This window comes from Apteryx rowi, unplaced genomic scaffold, assembly GCF_003343035.1.
Source record: "Apteryx rowi isolate R43461 unplaced genomic scaffold, aptRow1 scaffold_72, whole genome shotgun sequence".
NCBI classification, from domain to species: Eukaryota; Metazoa; Chordata; class Aves; order Apterygiformes; family Apterygidae; genus Apteryx; species Apteryx rowi.
This window is the reverse complement of record NW_020451005.1, coordinates 2,990,399-3,010,062: the sequence shown is the minus strand read 5'-3', so window position 1 is coordinate 3,010,062 and position 19,664 is coordinate 2,990,399. Positions and strand designations below refer to the sequence as shown.

Here is a 19,664-nt window from a genome sequence, read left to right as displayed (position 1 = left end):
TGTCCTGCAATGTACCATATACCGTTGTGAGAATATCACATATTATTGGACACAGTACTTGCAGTTGTACTAATCATGCTGTATTTTGGCTAAAATAATGCAGTTTTATGCCCTGATCTCTATTGACTTGAGAAAGAGTATTGTTTGACTGGAGCATTTAGTGAGATTCAAAGGTTCATGTTTGGATAATACATAAAAAAAAATGCAATGAAAGACTCTTTCCAAAACTTTATTGTTCTGGGTCATTCGAGAGGTATATTCAGGTATTAAATGCTGTCTTCCTCATCTTTCTTGTGTTTATGAACCAGCCAAGGGTCATCCTTTATCTCTGAAGAAGGGCAGGAATACCTTCTATTAGAAGATTTTGAAAGTAAAAAGATTCCATTGCAGTGAGTGAACAATAGCTGTTTTTGGAATGTGTGAGAAATTAATCACAGAGCCATTAACTTGCTTGAAAATATTCTTTGTTTGAGACGTCCTGCATGGTGTTCCGTAAGTTTTAACAGGGGGAAAAAAAACCATGTAACCCTGGCTTCCGTTTTCTGGAAATAACTGTAGTCAAGATAGAGCTGTTTGTTTGTTTGTTTGTTTATTACTCCTCATTTTTTATTATGTTTGCTTTTTCTGTCCCAGATTACTGGCACACAAGACTAATTTTGCTACTGCTTTCTGTTTATAGTATTCTGTTTGATTTGTAGTATTGATTGCTGCAGCTGGGAAAAGAATCAGCTTGAACAGATGAGTGGTCAAGCCAGACCATATACAGAATATTCAAATTATGATGGTTATTCCTCTGACTAAAACACTTTGACAGAGAACTAGGACAGAATTTTTAATTAGTTTTTAATGCATAGGAGCAGGCTTGCTTATTTGACATTATATGGTCATTCCATTCAGAAACTTTCCTGGAATGTGTGCGCCTCCCCACTTCCAAATGCACAAATTTTATATATCTATATCTATATATATTTATATGTATATATGGAGAACACAAGCACATTTGAGTGTGACACCGTGTCCCCACACCTTTTCCCACGTCTGCTCTGTGCATCTTAATGTCTAGTGCTTGTAGATCAGCAGGCTATATAGTTATTTCTTGATGCATGGAAAGAGGTGTCCAGCCTTAGCACTAAGTATAGAATAGTTTTGCCACTGTTAGCATAATTTGCAGATGTGTGTTGCACATGTGATAGCGCCATGAGTTCATGTCGCAGTCCATCCTCTATTTATAAATAGGGTTAATAATTTTCCTTGTGTTATATCTAACTTGGCCTTTATTTTAAATTGGGGAGAACAGATACTTTAATACTTATCTTAATAACCAGTTTTGAGTAGATTATTTAAGCCAAATGGATTTTTGTTGTTGTTGCTGAGCTGTTTTGAAGTGCATGGAAAAATTATGAATTTCAAAAAAATAAAAAACCCACAGAAGTTAAGCTGCTTGCATCTGAGATCCTTTAAATAAGCAGGACTAAAATCTGTTCCTGAGCTCTGGTCCTAACCTCGCTTCCCTTGAGATAACATATGATTCAAATATACAGTGTAGATTTTCAAAATTGTACGTGTTGTTCTTATCATGACAAACAGTTAATATTGACTTTTGAAAACTATTTAAACTTAATAGATTGAATTTCCTGTCTTCATTTCTGTGTGAATTGCTGCTCTCTTGGCCTTTGTTTCAGGCTGTCCTCAAACTTGGACTTGCAAAATCAGATTAGCTACAACCCGTTCATATTTTGAAAAAGCAAGTGACTGGCTTGACTGCTTCATGTCATGATTTTTGAAAGTCCGCTTTCAAAAGTGCTTGTGATCAAGAAAGAATAAGAAAAAGCATTCAGTCAGAAATAGAAAAACTCTTAAATTTAAACATGATAGCATCGTTGTTTACATATGATGGGTAATCCTGAAGCATTAGCATCATACATGCACTGTATGCATCTTGAGCTTTGGTTATATACACCTGCATGTTGTGCATCTTTAGAGTCAAATATAACTTGTTATCATTAGAATGTGTCTTCATGTCTGTTTAAAACCACCATCATGCCCAGAACTGGTAATAATTTTAAGGAATGTTCCATTGCGTGTGTGTGTGCGTATAAATACTTTGAATGTCATTTGAGTTCTGGTGCATGGTTAAATGGATTAAAGTGATCCCAGGACATGTACAAGCCATGAATTGAAAAATAAAATTGAGTATGTGCTTTTTTGATTATGTGCATTTCTGTACTGTTTTCATAAGATAAATGGTGGTGTTTATATTTTATTTCTGTAGTTTTGGAAATACTTCCATTTGAAAGTATATCCTAGTGAACTGAAACTAACAATTTTGGTTCTATAATTGATTGTCAGTGTCCTGCTTCTCTAGACTGCCTATTTTATTTTTATAGCATGTAAAACACAGACCAAGATTCTTGCTATACTTGCTCATGTGAAACRTGTGACTTTTGCTGGAAGTTTGGTCCGAATGCATACCGCAGAACTAGAAGAATACATCTTGAACGAGAGGAACTTTTGAATGAACCTTTCGAGTAAATACAAAGGGCTGCTGAAGGGGCTAAGCTCAATGTCTTAGTAGTCACACAATATGTTCGTGTCTTGTAATGCACTCTGTAACCTTACGCCTTTTTTTTTTTTTTTTTTTTTAGTCCTATGTGCTGTATTTTTGCAGTTGTGTTAAGTTTTTGCATTCACTCAGAAACCAGAGTGAAAAGTAAAAGAGCAGTGGTTCATCACTGAACTTTGGAAGCTCTGAGATGAAGCATAGTAAAGTGTTAGCAAAGAGAGGAGAYATGTCCAACATGGTCAGCATCAGAAGGAATATGGGAAGTTTCGCTTGGTTAAGCCAAGAATAAATACTTGATAAGAAAGTTACTCATCTTTTTGGAGATCTGTTAAATTAAATGCAATTAATATTTAGTCACCTAGTCACCAATTCTGACCAGTGAGAGAGAATGTAAAAATCTACATTAATAATTGAAGCAAAATTAATATAGTTTTTCTAATGAAAAAAATTAAAGAACAAAGAACCAGGTAATAGAAAGAGGTGCCATAAAGCAAGAGAAGAACTCTCATAAGCCTCTCGAGCTAATGAAAGACAGTGTTTCTGCTATTAAACAGGGGAAAAAAACGGTTAGGTGAATGATGTCTTGCTTGACTTCAGATGTCCAGTCTAAGCTAATCGGATTTCCTTGGTAGCTGACAGAGAGAGGCACTTCGGGAGTGATTCATGCAGTTTTAGACAGATATCTAAGAAGAATGGATTGTCTTTCCCACTGTCTCCATTTCTCCAGTGACAGTAGAGGAAGCCTAAATGAATAGCTAAACTGGATTCCTTTCTTCTCAGATTACTAGAAACCATGGAGATAAATCCAACCCTCCCATAAGTGAGAAAGTTTTGTGTGATATTATCAACAAATTGAAATTTGAATAATACATAGTGGCTGTGATCACTTCAGAAAGAGAGCCTCTTAAAATAAGGAGAAAATGCTTCTTGTGATACTTACACTGCTGGGGTTTTTTTTGTTTTTTTTTTTGTATTTTATTCCTTAGAAATGTTTTGTAAACTGTTTGGTCCGGTTGCTTAATAGAGCTTAATAAGAGTAGCAGCAGCAACTATTCAGGACCCACAGAGAGAGAGACACAACCCTATATATATATTATATGTATGCATATACATACATATAAATAAGCACAATGGTATGGTTCTGTGGTAATGAGAACAGGAAATATCATGGTATGATCGGTAAAACTGTGTGGACTTCATTAATTCCACCTGTCTTAATATTTGTCATCATTCTGACTTGCATTTAAACTAGGAGTCAGACTTATAGCAAAATTTCCCTGTCTGGAGTGAGATATCTGGGGAGTTCTACCCAGGAAAAAAAGTCTGCAGCAGGTTTACTTCCCCTGTTGGTTAGAACCAGTATTAGTGAGTGCTATTCTCATAAAAGATGGAATTTTCAAAGAAATCAAAGGCAAACCACTGTCTACTTTTATCTAGCAATGCTGCCTTAACTTGAGTTCAAGACAAAAGCATTCAGTTTTTGCACATACACCTTATGGATTTTTTTTTTTCTTGCTGTAAGAGCAGGCCATCCTTCTCCTATTTCTTGTTTTAGCTGTTATTTCTCTCTCCTTTATGTATTTTGAATCAGGTTTGTACTGTCAATAAATAACTTTAGGCATGCACGATGTGGTGTTGCAGGCAATCATATTTTTGCTTTAACATTTTTTCATATTCATTAAAAAAACCTAGCAAGTACTGTAAAACCAGGGAGTGAGTGCAATGTTTTCACCTTAGCAGTGCCATTAAAGTGCTAGTAGTTTGCAGCATGGCCTAAGAAGCTTAAAAACAAACAAAAAAACCCAACAACAACAAAAAGAATCCCCCTAGCCCCCAAACAAACAAGCCGTGCTCCAGATTGGCTTGGTATCTGTCTGGAAATCACTTACTTTATGAAACAGCAGCAGCTTGTTGAGCTGCTGCTAAAGCTGCACTCTTGTGTTGTTTTGTTTCACATGCATGGGTTTGTATGTATATAATTACTTAGGATTCTTCTTTTTAAGTACTATTGTTTGTTTAATAATCGACTTCCTGCACTTTAAAAAAAAATAAAAAAGAAATTGGAAGAGACAGACTTTTCAATTGTTTATATTTTAAAAGTTGTGTTTATAATTCGTAATGTTTGGTTTTTATATGTTCATCAACATTTTAATCTTATGTGTAGATCTCACGCTGACYCGGCAAAATCCACCTCCTCTGAAACAGACTGCAATGATAATGTGCCCTCCCACAAAAATCCTGCTCCATCAGTGGGCAAGCATGCTGTGAATGGCTTTTTTCAGCAGCAAGGAGTCTATGACTCTCCACCTTCTCGTACTGGACTGGCATTGGCAGACTGCAGCCTTTATAACCTGCCTAGGAGTTATTCACAGGATGTTTTACCAAAGGCAGCATCTCCGTCAGGGACTGATGCAGAAGGAGAGCAACATGTTTTCAATACCCCTTCAGCAACATCTTCGTTAGATGCACAGATGAGACATATCTCCATTAGTTATGACATTCCCCCCACACCTGGAGGTACTTACCAGATTCCACGAACTTTTCCAGAAGGAACGTTGCCTCAGACTTCAAAACTGGAGACGATTCCAGATATTCCTCCACCTCGACCACCAAAACCTCACCACGCTTCAGATCGATCTCCTGTGGAAACCTGTAGCATTACTCGCACTGCTTCAGACACTGATAATAGTTACTGCATCCCTACAGCAGGAATGCCGCCCTCACGCAGTAATACCATTTCAACTGTAGATTTGAATATCTTTCGTAAAGGTCAGTATTCCTTGTTTTAGTCTGCTCTTCCAGAAGTTGTATGTTAAATGACCTTAATCTTGTGCAACTGGTTAAAACATTCTTTATGCTTGTCCAGCAGTCTGATAAGCACAAGCCTGTTCCTTGCAGCATTTCTTTCAGAGCAACTGTACTGTCAGCTGCTGTTCTAAGGCAGCATCTGAAAAATTGTGCCATTTTTGTAAGGCAGGCTTCAGAAAAGTTGGCTGTAACTTGAGTTAATCTGACATGCGATTGGCGATGCTATAACTCTGTAGAATTTGTTTTCTTCTCATGTGTCATCAGCAAGAGGAAAGACCCCACATTTTATCTGGAGGTATGTAACTGTAACTGATCTGGCTTTCAGGATCTCCTATTGATGTCARTGTTTGCCAAGGAAAAAGGAGGTTGGCAAAGGACAGAATGCCTCGGCTTAATTTTCAGACTCTGTATTTAGTAGATAGGATGGATAGGTAAGAAATTATTATGCTGTAACTGCAAGAGGAGATGAAGTTTGAAGCTTAGTTTAATGAAGAAACACCCCATGGACTAGAAATGCTGGAGTTTCTCTCAAAATGACAGCTGAGGGTTCCCCCTCATGCTAAGGTGTCAGTGCATGTCTGAAAACAAACTGGGACCATTCAGGGKTTTTTTTCTGAACTATATGAGGGGCCGTTTTGGTCTTTAACAAGTGTGTAGCCTTTCACGAAGCAGCCTGTGATTCTACTGTTTAAAATAGGTAGGAAAGAGGAAAAAAGTTGCAGGAAAACATCAAAACAGCAAAGCACAGAACATTGATAAAGTATATTTGTTGCACTGGGGCATTCAGTCTTAGCTGGACATACTTGAAACCCCACATATCTTTATGGTGTTACTAGTCTTCAGAAAACAGAGGGGATCATTGTTGCTAGTAAGCTCATATAGTTGAGTTCAGCACTGGTGCTTCCTCTCAGTCTTTCAGAATGACTGAAGTCAGGTTTGCATCTGGTCGTCCCAATCCATTGAGGGGCTGAAAGCATTTGGCTGAATTCACTGGAAGTTAGTACAGTATATACCCAGTGCTCCCATATGAACCCTGATCTGGTTCTTGGAGCCATAAAGCTTTGTATTTCTCTCCTTGAGATGCAGTTTTTAAATTAAAATTAAATTTGTTAATTATAGTCCTTATAGTCATTTAAATGTTGGCGCTTCCAGGCTTGTTAATATATTGCTGTTACTGTTTTTCCTTTAGCAGCCAGGTATTAGCAAATCTGGTGCAGCTACTTCTAGTTAAGCAATTGCTGTTGCTTGTTTTTCTGCCTGTTGTTGTTATTATTTGCTTGTTTGTTTGTTTTTCCCCCTGTTCTCACTCTCTCAAATTTAAACTAAAGAAAGGTTTGAGAGGTCGAGAATGGGAAGTGGATGTTTATTGTTATAGAGGACAGTGGTTCTAGTGTTGTTAATAACTCTTGGGCTAGCTTCACTCCTTTCAGGTTCCTAAGGCAGGTGAACAAAACAGTGTTACTTTTAAAGTGGAGTTTTAAGCTGATTAGAATTGATACTAATGTTTGATGGGATTTTTAAGAGAGTTCGTTGAGTTGCACTAGGTATGGGATAGGCAGAAAGAAAGAAGACAACAGAGACAAGGTTTTTAGAGGAGGCAGTATACACAAGGGACATGATTGTACACATATTCAGATATAATTATTCCATTTGTCATTCATTTCATAGACTAAATGTAATAATATTGGTGTTTATTAATATTTTAAAATTACAAAGTAAAACCCTGAAAGACCCTTGCTTACTTTGCTTTACTTATAAACTTAAACTGCGAAAAGATAAATGAGCACTCCTTCATTAAAGCTGAGTTTCCTTGCCCCGAGAAGAGTTGCCTTTCTGAAAATACTGTTTTAGTTTGACACTTAATAGCGGAAGTGTTTATTTTTCCTGTGAAATGGGAATTTCCAAAAAAAACCTTCAGAGCTTTTTCTCAGGGGCAAGGAGAAATAAAAAAAAACAGAGTTTTCCCGAAGTGTCTGTGTTGGTGTCAGGAAGAGGAGCAAGCCTGCTGCACAGTAAGGCAGCCTGTCACCTGCCCAGGTGAGTAGGTCTGAGTACCTGAGAGTTGGAGATGTTTCACAGATACTCCCATCTGCCGGAGAGGCAGCCACAACACTGAAGAACTTGTTAGTGTGGACTGCCAAGAGTCAGGAGCCTGAAAAAATGTGAGAACTTTGGATCTGTAGCAGTTTATTCAAACTGAAAGCCCCTGGTGACCTAACAGGGGAATTGAGAGCAGAGGGGAAGGCAGCAGACTTTCTGTACAGGTTTGAGAGTAGTTTACCTGTTGTTACAACAGATTAATTTTTATTGAATCCGCACTTTACAAGGGAAGGGTAAGTCAGAAAACTTCTCTCTAGCCCTTAAATTATGTCTGTTGTTCGTTTATTTTAGAACAGAATTCCCTCTTGAGGGCCCAATATCTCAAACCCCACTCTTACATTAAACTCTTATGCTTGTCTGTTTGCAAAGAAGACTTAGCTGCTTCTTGAAATGGGAAAGTTGCTTTGTTTTTTGCCATGGAAAATGCCACTACAAGAGCTTTAAGTCGTGACTGATATGGGTATTAAGTTTGTCTGTGAACAAGCATATAGTATAGTATCCTCTCAAGTACATAGATAAAATCTGTCAGTCACACCTTTAGGTGGTGTGTTTGTGTGTATGTATTTTCTCAGCAGCAGACAGTAAATAATGAAAAGACTCTGGCCTGGTGTTAAATGACAGGAACAGAGATGATGAAGTAAATAGCCACTTTCTCTTCTTGTTTCTTCAGAAATTAGTTCTCAAGATTGTTATGATATTCCACGTACGTTTCCGAATGACAGATCTAACTCATTGGAAGGCTTCCATAACCACTTTGTAAGTATGATTTGATCTCATGAGAGACAACAGTGACAGAGTGCTTAAATGCTCTTTGTTCCCGTGTAAAAAGCAATCTGTACAGTGTTTGTGATTTTCAGTTTCAATAGGAATATATTAATCTGAGTTATTAGGTTAAAAGATTCATGTGATTCACAGCTGATTGCATAACTTATTTTGTTAAAGGAAATATATGTTAATTCTAGAAAAACAGAAGCATGTTGACAGTGGGAAGTGTTTCAAGTGAAGAACTAGATGAAAATTATGTCCCAATGAATCCCAACTCTCCTCCACGACAGCATTCCAGCAGCTTCACTGAACCTATCCAGGAAACAAACTATGTACCAATGACACCAGGCACGTTTGATTTTCCGTTATTTGGAAAGCAAGTCCCTCCTCCCGCTCACATGGGTTTCAGGTCCAGTCCAAAGACCCCTCCTAGACGGTCAGTACCTGCTGCAGAATGTGAACCACCACCAGTGGATCGGAACCTCAAACCAGACAGAAAAGGTGAGGACAATGTCCAATAGAAGTTGWTTTTATCACCTAATAAAATAACATAGCTCTCCAACTTCAGTTTAGTGGAAAACGATCATTTTCAAAAATTCTAACAAAATATTTGTTATCCTATGAAGTGGCCATAAGATAAAGCCATAAGATAAGTAGCTATAAGATAACAATTTAACCATTTTAAAACATCAAAATAACAATGCCAAATACATGCTTAGGTTTAAATTTCATTGCTGTAAAAATGACATAGAACTGCTAACATCCAGAAGCGTGAGTTTTAGTTCTTATATGTATAGGACAGCTAGCTAACTTGTGATGATGGGATAGCACATTAGGAATTGGATTTAAAAAAAAGAATTTATAGGCATAACAGTTCTTGGTACAGGATCAGTAAAGATTTTCATTGTATGATGTAACAATTAAAAATAACTCATTTAACTTTATTTTAGACATATGCTATTGATGTTAATAGTGTTAGAAATTAGTCATATAGTGAGAGAAAGAGTTGTATATTGTGCTGCTTTTTAACTAATCCTATTCAAAGTATGCAACAGTTATAGAATAATTCTTACAATTGTGTTTAAAGGAAAAAATAGGTTGAGTAAGTAGTGTTAACTAATGAGTAAATAATTTTAAGGCCTCATTTCAATCTGTAAAAGCAAGGAAAATCACTTTCTTGCTTCGTGTTGGGGCTTCCCAACACTTGAGTGTGAGTGGCCACATGGAGCAGTCACAGGAAGATGGTTAACTTGTGACCCATGAGGTTACCATATACATATACATCTTCCTTGGGATCCAAATGGGAGGAGGAAACTGCTTGGTCAAGCCAGTCCTTGAGATATGTTTGCCCTGTCACAGGAGCAGGTGCCATGGTTATAATGCAATTTATATAAACTGTAGTAAGTGAAAACATAGCATCAGCCTAGATTTTTGAATTTCCTTGCCTTTAGTAGAGTACGATAGACAAAACAAAACCATAAGGCAAATGAAAAATTTGTTTTATGTGGAAATATTTTAAACTGCTGAATGTGTGGGAGATCCTGTTATGAGTTTGAGGAAGCTRCAACAACTTCAGTAGCAAAATTGACTAGGAAAAAAACCCAAATTTTAGAGAACCCCTCCAAAACTTCCTTAAAAATAAATCTCTTGAGGAATCTGGTGTATTTGTTTTACTTTTCCTTAAAATAAGCAATATTTGAGAGAATAGGATAGTCTTAAGAAACAAAGATGACACTGTTGTGATGTGTCTATATGAGATATTTGCATAGAGAATGACTGATAAATAACTTGGACTTCCCAGTGGATCTGAAATGTTTCATCAACCTATCAGAAGTATAGATAAAGGATGATGCAGTTTATTTGCATACTGCCCAGTTGTTTTTCAGGCTAAATAACTAACTTTTTGTAGAGGTGGTAACTAAAAAACATTAGGTCAAATGTCTACACTATTTTGTATTTGAATACATTCTACTTTTATATGTTTGAAAAAATAGTGTTCACAAACTTGAGAATGGCTGGTTTAATTTGGGGGAAAAGTCCATGTCAAATACTTAGATGACCCAAGATATTCACTAGCTAAAACTTTAAATTAGTATGTTTGCCATTAAGTGAAAAGAGCCTGTAATTTTAACAGAAGTGGATACTATCACTGTGATAGAAGATCTCTGTGTAAAATGGGAAGTGCCACGTCTGATTCCTATTGTCCGTGTTCAGAAAATGAAATATAGCCCTTTTCAAAACCTTGGCTCTCTGCTCATGTCTAATTGTTTCCATTTTACCAGACAGTAGTTTTGTTTAGTTCTTAAGAAATACTGGATGGTAACAGATTGAAGAAACCTGATACTGGAAAATATGCTCAAAATAAACACTGAACTGCTTTAAAATATTTTCCCTGACTGGCCAGTTTGTGTATTTAACTGATAAAATGTTTGTTGACTTTCAAAAGTGGTAAACTTCTGCGTTGAAAAGCTTCTGGCTTTGTTGCTGGCGGTGCAAAACAGTTGCACAGGTTTCTGCAGAGGTGACGTTGCTGCTCTTGCATCTTTCTTGAAACTGAACTAGCGTTCTGCGTTCTGAGAGCAACGCGTAAGGCTCCTGAGCCACTACCAGCCTTAAATGCTTGAAATATGTAGAAAGACCTAGCTAACATCGGGGAAGAGAGAAAGATTTTTAGGKGTACTAGCACATTTCTTGATGAGTGTAGAGTTGCATGATATGGCTCATACTGACTATCTCTATTTTTGCCTGTAGACTTCTGGAAACCACGTCTCCTTAACATAGCATGATTAATTACTATTTTTCAAAAGATAAAGTCAGTTTTAAAAAGCTATTCCTGAAAGTAAATATGCTTAGCAGCTGGGAAAAAAAACAAAAACAAAACACCTAATATACGAATGTATGTTACCAAGAATGATGATACTGATCTGTCGCTGTTCTATCTTAGTAACACATGCACCGGTTCACTCAATTTTTATATCAAGTATACTACTGTAAGTTTTCCATTGTTGTGAAAAGCTAATAAAATGACACATCAGAATGATAATATATTCCCATTTCAGTAGTTGAGTTCTCCATGCAAATAACTTCTTCCAGAAGTACTTTTGGGAAGATAAAACTGCAATTCCTTTTGAATTAAAATAGGATAAAACTTTGTTTTAGTGGTTCGTTACCTAAGTAAAACAARCTATGTTCTACTGTGATGCTTTTTCAGCTTTCAAGTTATTGTAGCAACTTCTATTAGTTCTTTTCTGCATATCTAAATGCACTGCAATAGTATTTTGGTATGAATTAGTACATTAATGCATAGCAAGCAACAGGTTGGCTTGTGCATTCAATAGAACTTAGCTAGGCATAGAGGAGGGGGGAATGGTACACAAAATAGCTATCTACTGAGTATTACTCCTTTTAAGCAGGGGTAAATTCTTCTGATATATAACATGAGATTGATGTAAGAATTTCTGCTGGAGACAACTGGTGCTTCTCTAAAAGATGGCCTAACTGCAGAGAGTTACAAGGCCTCCAGGTGTATGAAGGCTGTATCATATTCTGTCTGAAGAAGCTGCTGTGACCTTTTTTTGGTTTTAGGTATTGCTGAAATAAACCGTGTGCACTGCAATTCCTTTTTAGTAGACATACTTGTTATTGTGAAGTAGCGTTATCACCTTTAACTTATGCATTGGTTACAGCTTAGAAATGTTCATGTGTAAACCAAGGAAGTTTGTCACATTCAGTGCAGAAATTGCATTTGACAAAGAAATAATGCAGGGAATCTAGCACATAAAGWTGGAATGCTCTACTTTCTGTTGTCAAATATATGTGCTCATACAGCTCCTTTACTTTTCTTTGGTTTAAGAACTTGGAGGCTTACCGGCAGCATAGTTTGCCAGTGGTAGAAATGAGGACTCAGTAATGGCAGTGGGCATTCTGCCATATGTAACCTCCTCTGCCCCCCCAGTATTGCTGTTAAGTGAACCCGAGATGAAATATATCCTTGGTAACTTCCTCTGGTTCTCCTGTCTTTAGACAAGAACGTGCCAACCAATAAAGATCTAGCAAAAAGTGTCTTTCAGCAGGAGGGACTCGAAAGTGTGTGTCTTCACAGCTCTGATATAAACACCTGAGGTTCTGTGTAATTAATTAAACTTTCAAAATTCTCCAATTTATTTTAAGAGTAGATACAGTTTTACCAAAGTAGCAAGTGTGATGGAAGAATGAGTTGTGAAAATTAATAACATTGATAAACTAAATGTAGGTAACAAATACATCTAAAATTCACTAAATTACATGCATGTTCTTCAGGGGAGGGCTTTTGGCTTGCCCCCGCTTTGAAAGCCTGAGGCTCTTCAGTCTTTGAATTTGTACAAGTTGCCTGGGCCAGGAGGCATTGTGAGCTGTGAGATGGCCTACGTCTTTTTCCACTGATTTCAGGAATAGTTTTGTTTTAGAACATATGGTAAAAAAAGATAATGTAGCCTTGAGATTACACTACATTTTCATGTAGTTTCATTCTGCTGGGTCACAGCTGCTTCTGAAAGTGGAGAAAGGTTCCAGTACCTTCTGGAAGGCTTGAAAGTAATTTCAAAACATGCTATTGGCTTCCAGCCCCAATAGCTTGAATCAAAACAAGTTACTGTTTTTTAGAGAAGCATACCAAAAGGTAAGTGATATATTGCTTGGGACAAAATTGAGTGTGTTTGGCCAGGTGCTTTTCTGCTCTTACCTGTAACTGAATGACAAAAATAATCTTTTTTTTTTTTAATGTGTTTTTTCAGGGTGCTATTTCATTTATTTTAAAGAACTATTGTTTGTGTTCATTTTATAGTTCTGCTTTCTGGCTGCTTTAGCTTGCCATAGTTGCATGCAGTGGTGATGCTAAATTGGAAGCACTATTGCTAGCAGAAGATTTCAAATGGAAAAAATATTGCTTCCATCTGTGCAGTTGGGTCATGCTCGCTGAATCATTAAAAGACTATGTGTCTAGTTCCATTCCAGAGCAGTTCTGCAACATTTTAGTTTGAGAGTGTCTTCTTTCAATTTTGAGATAGCTCCTTCTTCAAGATAACATTTATTGAAGAAGGCGCGGTAGAATTAAAGGTAGCCAAATACAGTGAAGAAAAGATGGCCATGAAAACTAAGGCTGCAAAGAACCACCTGATTCTTCTCTCCTGTACCCTGTGCTTTCTTTGGGCTCTTTACAACATCTGGAAAGGGTAATGTTACCAGGCAGTGGTGCCGTGATCTCCAGCCTTCTGACAGCTCACAGGACCATGCTGGTGTTTCATAGCTCCACAGGGAACCCTTTGGAGTAGTGAGAGGTACTGAGGAGGTTGGTCCCAGGTGGTTGTGCTGGCGACCCTTGAGAAAGTTGAGGGCCTGATGGAGGTCTATAAGTCCGGATGATTGTAATCTTCCCAACAAACGTGATGTAGGTCAGAGATCAAGGAAAGTGAATGGCTGATGATAAAAAGGGTAGGGTGTGAATTGAGTTTGGTCAGGAGAGGGCTGCAGTGGCAGTGGGTCCCCACTCTGGCCACTGTGAAAACTCCACTGACTCAGCTGAGGCAGTGTTTGAATGAGAGCGAGGGTGTGTGTGAGCCTATGAGCATGATAGTGAACCCCCACCTAAGTGATTTATTGGGGGGGGGAGGGGAATTGGGATCTTAAAGCAAGAATTCAAGACCAAACAACTACACAGTGAGGTAGTCTTTGAAAAATACTTGTTTAGGAGATAACTTTATAGCTATATAACATTCAGTATTTGTTTCAATCTCTTAAAAAGTTCAAAGCTCTTAAGAAATATGTGTTTGCAATATTAACTGTCAAAACTGAGTTTTTCAGTATTTGAATCAAACAGTTAATGATGGAATTGACAATGGCAGAATTTAATTCTTCAAAGTCTCGGTTTGATACCCTGCTTATTGTAACTTGTTAACTTCCATTTTCTCTGTACCAAAGTGGTTTTTTAGGCTTCTGAAGAGAAAAATATGTGCTTTGATCATATGGCTGAATTAATGATTCATGACCACGATGGAATGAAAAAAGTTAAGTTAAAACTCTTTTTAGCAGAGTGCAACACTACCGCTTAGGTAATGCTTTTGATCTGTAATCCTTAAAACACTTTATGGAAGAGTTTGGTATAGCACAGAACCTCATTCAGGGTCATGAAGAGCTGTGATAAAATGATGTATTCAGGATCACCAAGCAGGTTGCCAACAGAGACAGTAAAGAACTCTGGATCCCCCACTCTTATTACATACAACATGCTATTGGACTCTGCTGCTGTGTCTTGAATAACAGTTGTATTTGTCCAAATGTTGTTACAGTTGAATTACATTTAAGTTTATTTTTAACAAAGTTTTCATTCTTAGACTTGGGTTGAATTTTACAGCTTCTTTTACAGTTTGCTGATTGCAAAAATAACCAATAACCAGTATAGTGTCTTTTCGCATTTATTTTTACAAAAGGTTTATCTTTCAACAAAAATACATCATCAGAATCTTGTCTGAGATGATTCCATGTAACTTCAGTCCATACGGTTGTCTCTAAAAGAGATGTTGTTTGGGCTTGGTAACTTACAGCACAGCAAGTGGTAAGCTAGGATTTAGAGACAGTAAGTGATGCATACATTTCTTTTCATGCAAATAAAACATACCAACATACCTTGAAAACGAGCAAACCAAAAAAAAGAACGGAGAGGTAAAAAAAATTCTCATGGAGTTGGTTCTTGTGGTTTTAAAAAATCTTGTTTCCTCTGAGTTCATTTTAAAGCAGGGATACTAAACTTGTTTTTTTTCTTCTAAATATTTCTCATTTAAGATGTTACATGACATAATTCATGTGGTCAAGCCACAAATATGTGGACTACTTATAAAAATGTGGCTGTATCTTTGCCATGAATACTCATGAGCATCTCCTACCCAGTTTTTAACTTTATAGAAAATTCTAGGTTTTCCTCAACCATATTATTTAAAACTGTAAGCCCACTTTGAAGAGGGAATTGTATACAAGACTTTCACATGTGACAGTAAGTATCTGTCACCTTCTGTCACAGAATCACAGAAGGGTTGAGGTTGGAAGGGACCTCTGGAGATCATCTAGTCCAACCCCCCTGCTCAAGCAGGGTCACCTAGAGCACATTGCACAGGATTGCATCCAGGCGCGTTTTGCATATCTCCAGAGAAGGAGACTCCACCACCTCTCTGGGCAACCTGTTCCAGTGCTCTGTCACCCTCACAGTGAAAAAGTTTTTCCTCATGTTCAGATGGAAGTGTCTGTGTTTCAGTTTGTGCCTGTTGCCTCGCGTCCTGTCACTGGGCACCACTGAAAAGAGTCTGGCTCCATCCTCTTGACACCCTCCCTTCAGATACTTGTACACGTTGATAAGATCCCCTCTCAGTCGTCTTTTCTCCAGGCTAAACAGGCCCAGCTCTCTCAGCCTGTCATCCAAAAGCATCACAGTGGGTCCTAATGTGACCAGTTATAATCATTCATAGTATGATACTTTAAAAATCCCAAACAATATAGTTATTAAGAAAATTAAGAACTCATTAATTGTGAAATTTAGTTTTAAGTAGTCGGTGCATAGTTTTTTTATTAAATATTTATATGTTTGAGTGTCAGGGTTGGACARTATGAACATACTGCACATTCTGATATAACAGGAGCACCATCCCACCATCCTAAAATAAAACTTCAGAGAAACAGTTAAGGCATTAGTGACATCAGGAGCTAAGATTTCTTTAAATAAATAGAATAAAAATTACCAAATATACTCGGGGCAAAATTGAAAGCTGGCAATACTGCACTGTTCTAAACTATCTTGATTCTGTTGCATATTGTTAAATAAAAGATCATTCACTTTCTCAGTTTTTAGGGCAAGTAAGCATTTAAAAAAAGAAAAATATGAATGATGATTCTAATCAGCAGAGCGAACTGAATTGAAGATCTGTTGAATAAGAAACTGTAATTTCCATGATGACTTTTCATAACAGAGGTATTGTCAATTTGATTTAAGAAATTAAAGTGTTTAATCCTTCCATTTATTCTTGGAAGTTCCACTTCCTGTTCCTTCCATTTGGTGATTAAAAAAAAAAAAAAAAAAGGCTTTTGAGGAGTGGCATTTGGTGCTTCCTCTGAGTTCCTAAAACATGTTGAATACTATCTCCAAAGCCTTCATTCAGCTGAAACTTGGGCTTCCTCCATGGCAGTACTTCTACAAAGTTAGCTTTTTACTTAATAGATTTAAATGGAGTTTATATAGCTCCTTGCTATGATCTGCCAGTCCTTAACTTGGCAGCTGTGACTTTTTTTTTTTAATCAAAGCTTTAAAACAAAAAAGTAATTCCAAGAAAAGATTTTATTTGGATGGTTCTGTCACAGCTGCAAATGAAGCTCTGATTTACTGGATGTAAGATTTAAAAAAAATTAAATGTGTGAGTTTTCAAACTGACTTATTCTCATACTAGTGATAGAGATGGTAGCATAGAACTTCAGAGATCCGAGGGAAAACAGGAGAATGCTGGTAATATCCTTCTTTTTTTTTTCTCTCTCCTTCCTTTAGATGATTTTTTTTCTACTTCCCTATGTATTTAATGCCTGTTTAAGCAAAGATAATTTTTCATATCCATATAGTCATGCTATTTCATTAGCTTTTTTATAGACTTATTAGACTTGATTTTTCCAGGGAACAAGTTATTCTCTATGTTAGTTGTTCTATTTTTGTAAAAATGTGAAAGACACCTTACCATAGTATCCCTTGTACTTTATGAACCTCAGTGCAACTGTAAAACTATTAATCAATAAACACATTAGAACACTGCACTTTGGTCTTAAACTACCATGTGTGTTATTTAATGTTTTCAGTTCATCGTGCTTTGGGGGATTTTTAAATATAGACTTGTAGAATTATTGGCAAATTAGAGCAGTCAAATAGTATTTGGCTGATTAGTAGCTTTGGTATTTTCTGAATAATTTTGTGGCATTTGGCAAATATTTTATGAATACCAGTGAACTTAGCTATCTGATACAGTTAGATTTCTTTAGAATCAGATATATTTTCCAATTCATTCTTAATTTCTGGAGTATCCAAAGTACTAATGCTCCCTGAGAATTTATTTGGAGAAGATAAAGTGCTTAAGAAAACTGGAGAGCATCTTTAGTTTACTGCTTTTTTAAAATTCATAATATTGCAAGTATAAACTGATTACAACTTTTTTACTGTCCTAAAGAGATTGTGGTCAGTAACATCCATGTGGTATCATTGACCAGAACTAAGCACATACTGCTATTCATTCTGTTTATTGCTGGATACTCATATGGAAATGGATGTGGATGTTGTATAACTAAATACATGTTTCTAATTAGACGTACCTTGGCAGGGAATAGACTTACTAGAAACAGAGCTGAAAAACCAAATTCAGGATACTTGTAGAGCTGTGTGTTGAAAACCATGTACTTGGAAATCGGAGCTCACTGGGGTGAGGAAGAAGAGCGGGAAAGGGGAGAAGTTACTCTGCAAAATCAAAAGCCAAGCAATAAAACCTGCGAGACCAAGGTTGTGAGCTTCAGCCTTGTTTTTTAAGGAGAAAGCCACAGTAGTTTGAATACTGGGGTACTTGACCTCAGTCAAATTTCATTTGCCTTTAATTACACACATGTGTGCACACACATTAATTGAAAATTGCTATTAGTTATGTCTCTATGAAAGTGCTTTCATCGGTGCAGGACACCTATGTGGCTGGTTTTCCCTCTTGTTCTCCAACCTCCTATTCCAAGTAAAGCACTGCTCTAGCATTCCTGTGCCTGATCTCCTTGTCTCACAAGGATCAGTCCTGTTGGCCAGGAAATAGCATTAAAAGATCACACATTTTTTAAATTTTATGTACATTGGTAAACTTACTTTAAAGTTTTAAGCCCAAAATAGTTGTTATTTAAATAGTGCGTTGGCCTCTTTCATGAAGATGTTTGCCGTTTCCTGATATAAAATCCATTGCCAGCAAGTGATGGAGTGAGCAGCCAGTCAGAAAATAAACATTCTTAACAGCAATCTTGTCATTATTAGTGCTTCAAGGCTGTAAGCAGAAAACAACAGGAGGCTCTTCCATGAGTGCTTTATGTCCGAAAAGCCTAAAACGTTAAGACCCACCTACCATGATATATGCTGCAGTGAGACACGCTTTTTTTCCGACGTTGTTCCATGTTTTTTTCAGGAAAACTAGGAAAGAGAATGCATTAGCAAGGCCAGTGGAAAAACCAAAAGGTTTTTCAATTTAAGCCATTATTTGAAACAAAATCAGACACATGAAATGGACTCTTCTCCTSATGGCTTCTCAGACAAAGGCAGCATTGACACATGCTGCAAAATGCCAGGAGCAGAGCTCATGCTGTCTGAGTGCAGTCCAACGCTAGATGCATAATCACTTGTTCTGCTTGGCAATTTTTACAGCGGCCATTTGTTAGAAAAATAGACTTCACTAGTGATTTTTCAACTCGGAGTGCCTTTGCTCAGTATTTGTATCAAAGAACATGTGGAAGTTGAGTCTTTCTCTTGTCATAGCATTTTGGGTTTCACAGGTGGTGACTTGAACAACATGTAATTTTCAGTTCTGGGTAGTTGGTTTCACTTATGGTAACCTACTTGTTTGTTTGTTTGTTTKTTTTCCTGTATTTGTAAAATAGGTTTGTATCCAGTTGTAAGTGTTGTAACATAATTTCTTTCCTTTTCAGTGAAGAAAAATTGGTGTAAACACCACTTTGGCCCAGATGTATCTTTTCCAGAATAGATGTATAAGTTAAAAGCATTGTCTTATGTGAGTGTCTAAACATTAGATGAGGTAAATTTGTGCCTGTGGGCCTAAATCACAAGAAATGTGTCCTGTAGCACTGTTGGTGTTGAAATGCTGTGTGGGGCCAGGCTCTCTCTGGAGGCCTACTGTCCTTTCACCTTTAGTAAACTGATGTAAAGAATGGCTCTATGGCATTTGTCTTTAGAGACTAGTTCTGAATAGCATAAACCTTGGAGACCAGGCTGTTGTGCAGGAATGAGATACTTTGCGTGTTGTTTTACTCAGCTCTTTGCTTCTCCGAGCTTCTAGGAAGTGCTTTCAGAGTAAATTAGTAAGGTTACTTTGGATCAGCACCATGAATTTCAATCATATTTAAGTTTTTCAATTCTAAACATGGATATTTCTGTTTGTAGATCTGGCTAAGGTAGCAGCAGAGCTGATGATTTTTAGATAAAGAATGGCAATTTAAAAAATTCTGATGCATTTATTAAAAATGTATCTTTTGAGGAAATAACGGGTGTTATTAAGCCCTTTCTGAGCCCTAGCCTGTGTTATTTTGTTGTCTTAAATGGGCAAGGATGGGATAGAGGAATTCTGCAATACATAGAAAATAAGTAACCTCACAGTTTGGTTTGGTTTTTGTC

General features: G+C 37.0%; 1 protein-coding gene across 2 annotated transcripts in view; it reads left to right on the top strand.

Annotated features, from left to right (window-relative positions):
- The window catches only part of GAB1 (GRB2 associated binding protein 1), a 101,363-nt gene that overhangs the window by 71,563 nt on the left and 10,136 nt on the right, over positions 1-19,664 (top strand). For both annotated transcript variants that reach the window (XM_026087493.1, XM_026087492.1), the window contains exons 4-6: positions 4,728-5,332; positions 8,142-8,227; positions 8,434-8,737. In XM_026087493.1, the coding sequence (XP_025943278.1) occupies positions 4,728-5,332; positions 8,142-8,227; positions 8,434-8,737 (995 nt within the window). The remainder of the gene's footprint in view (positions 1-4,727; positions 5,333-8,141; positions 8,228-8,433; positions 8,738-19,664) is intronic.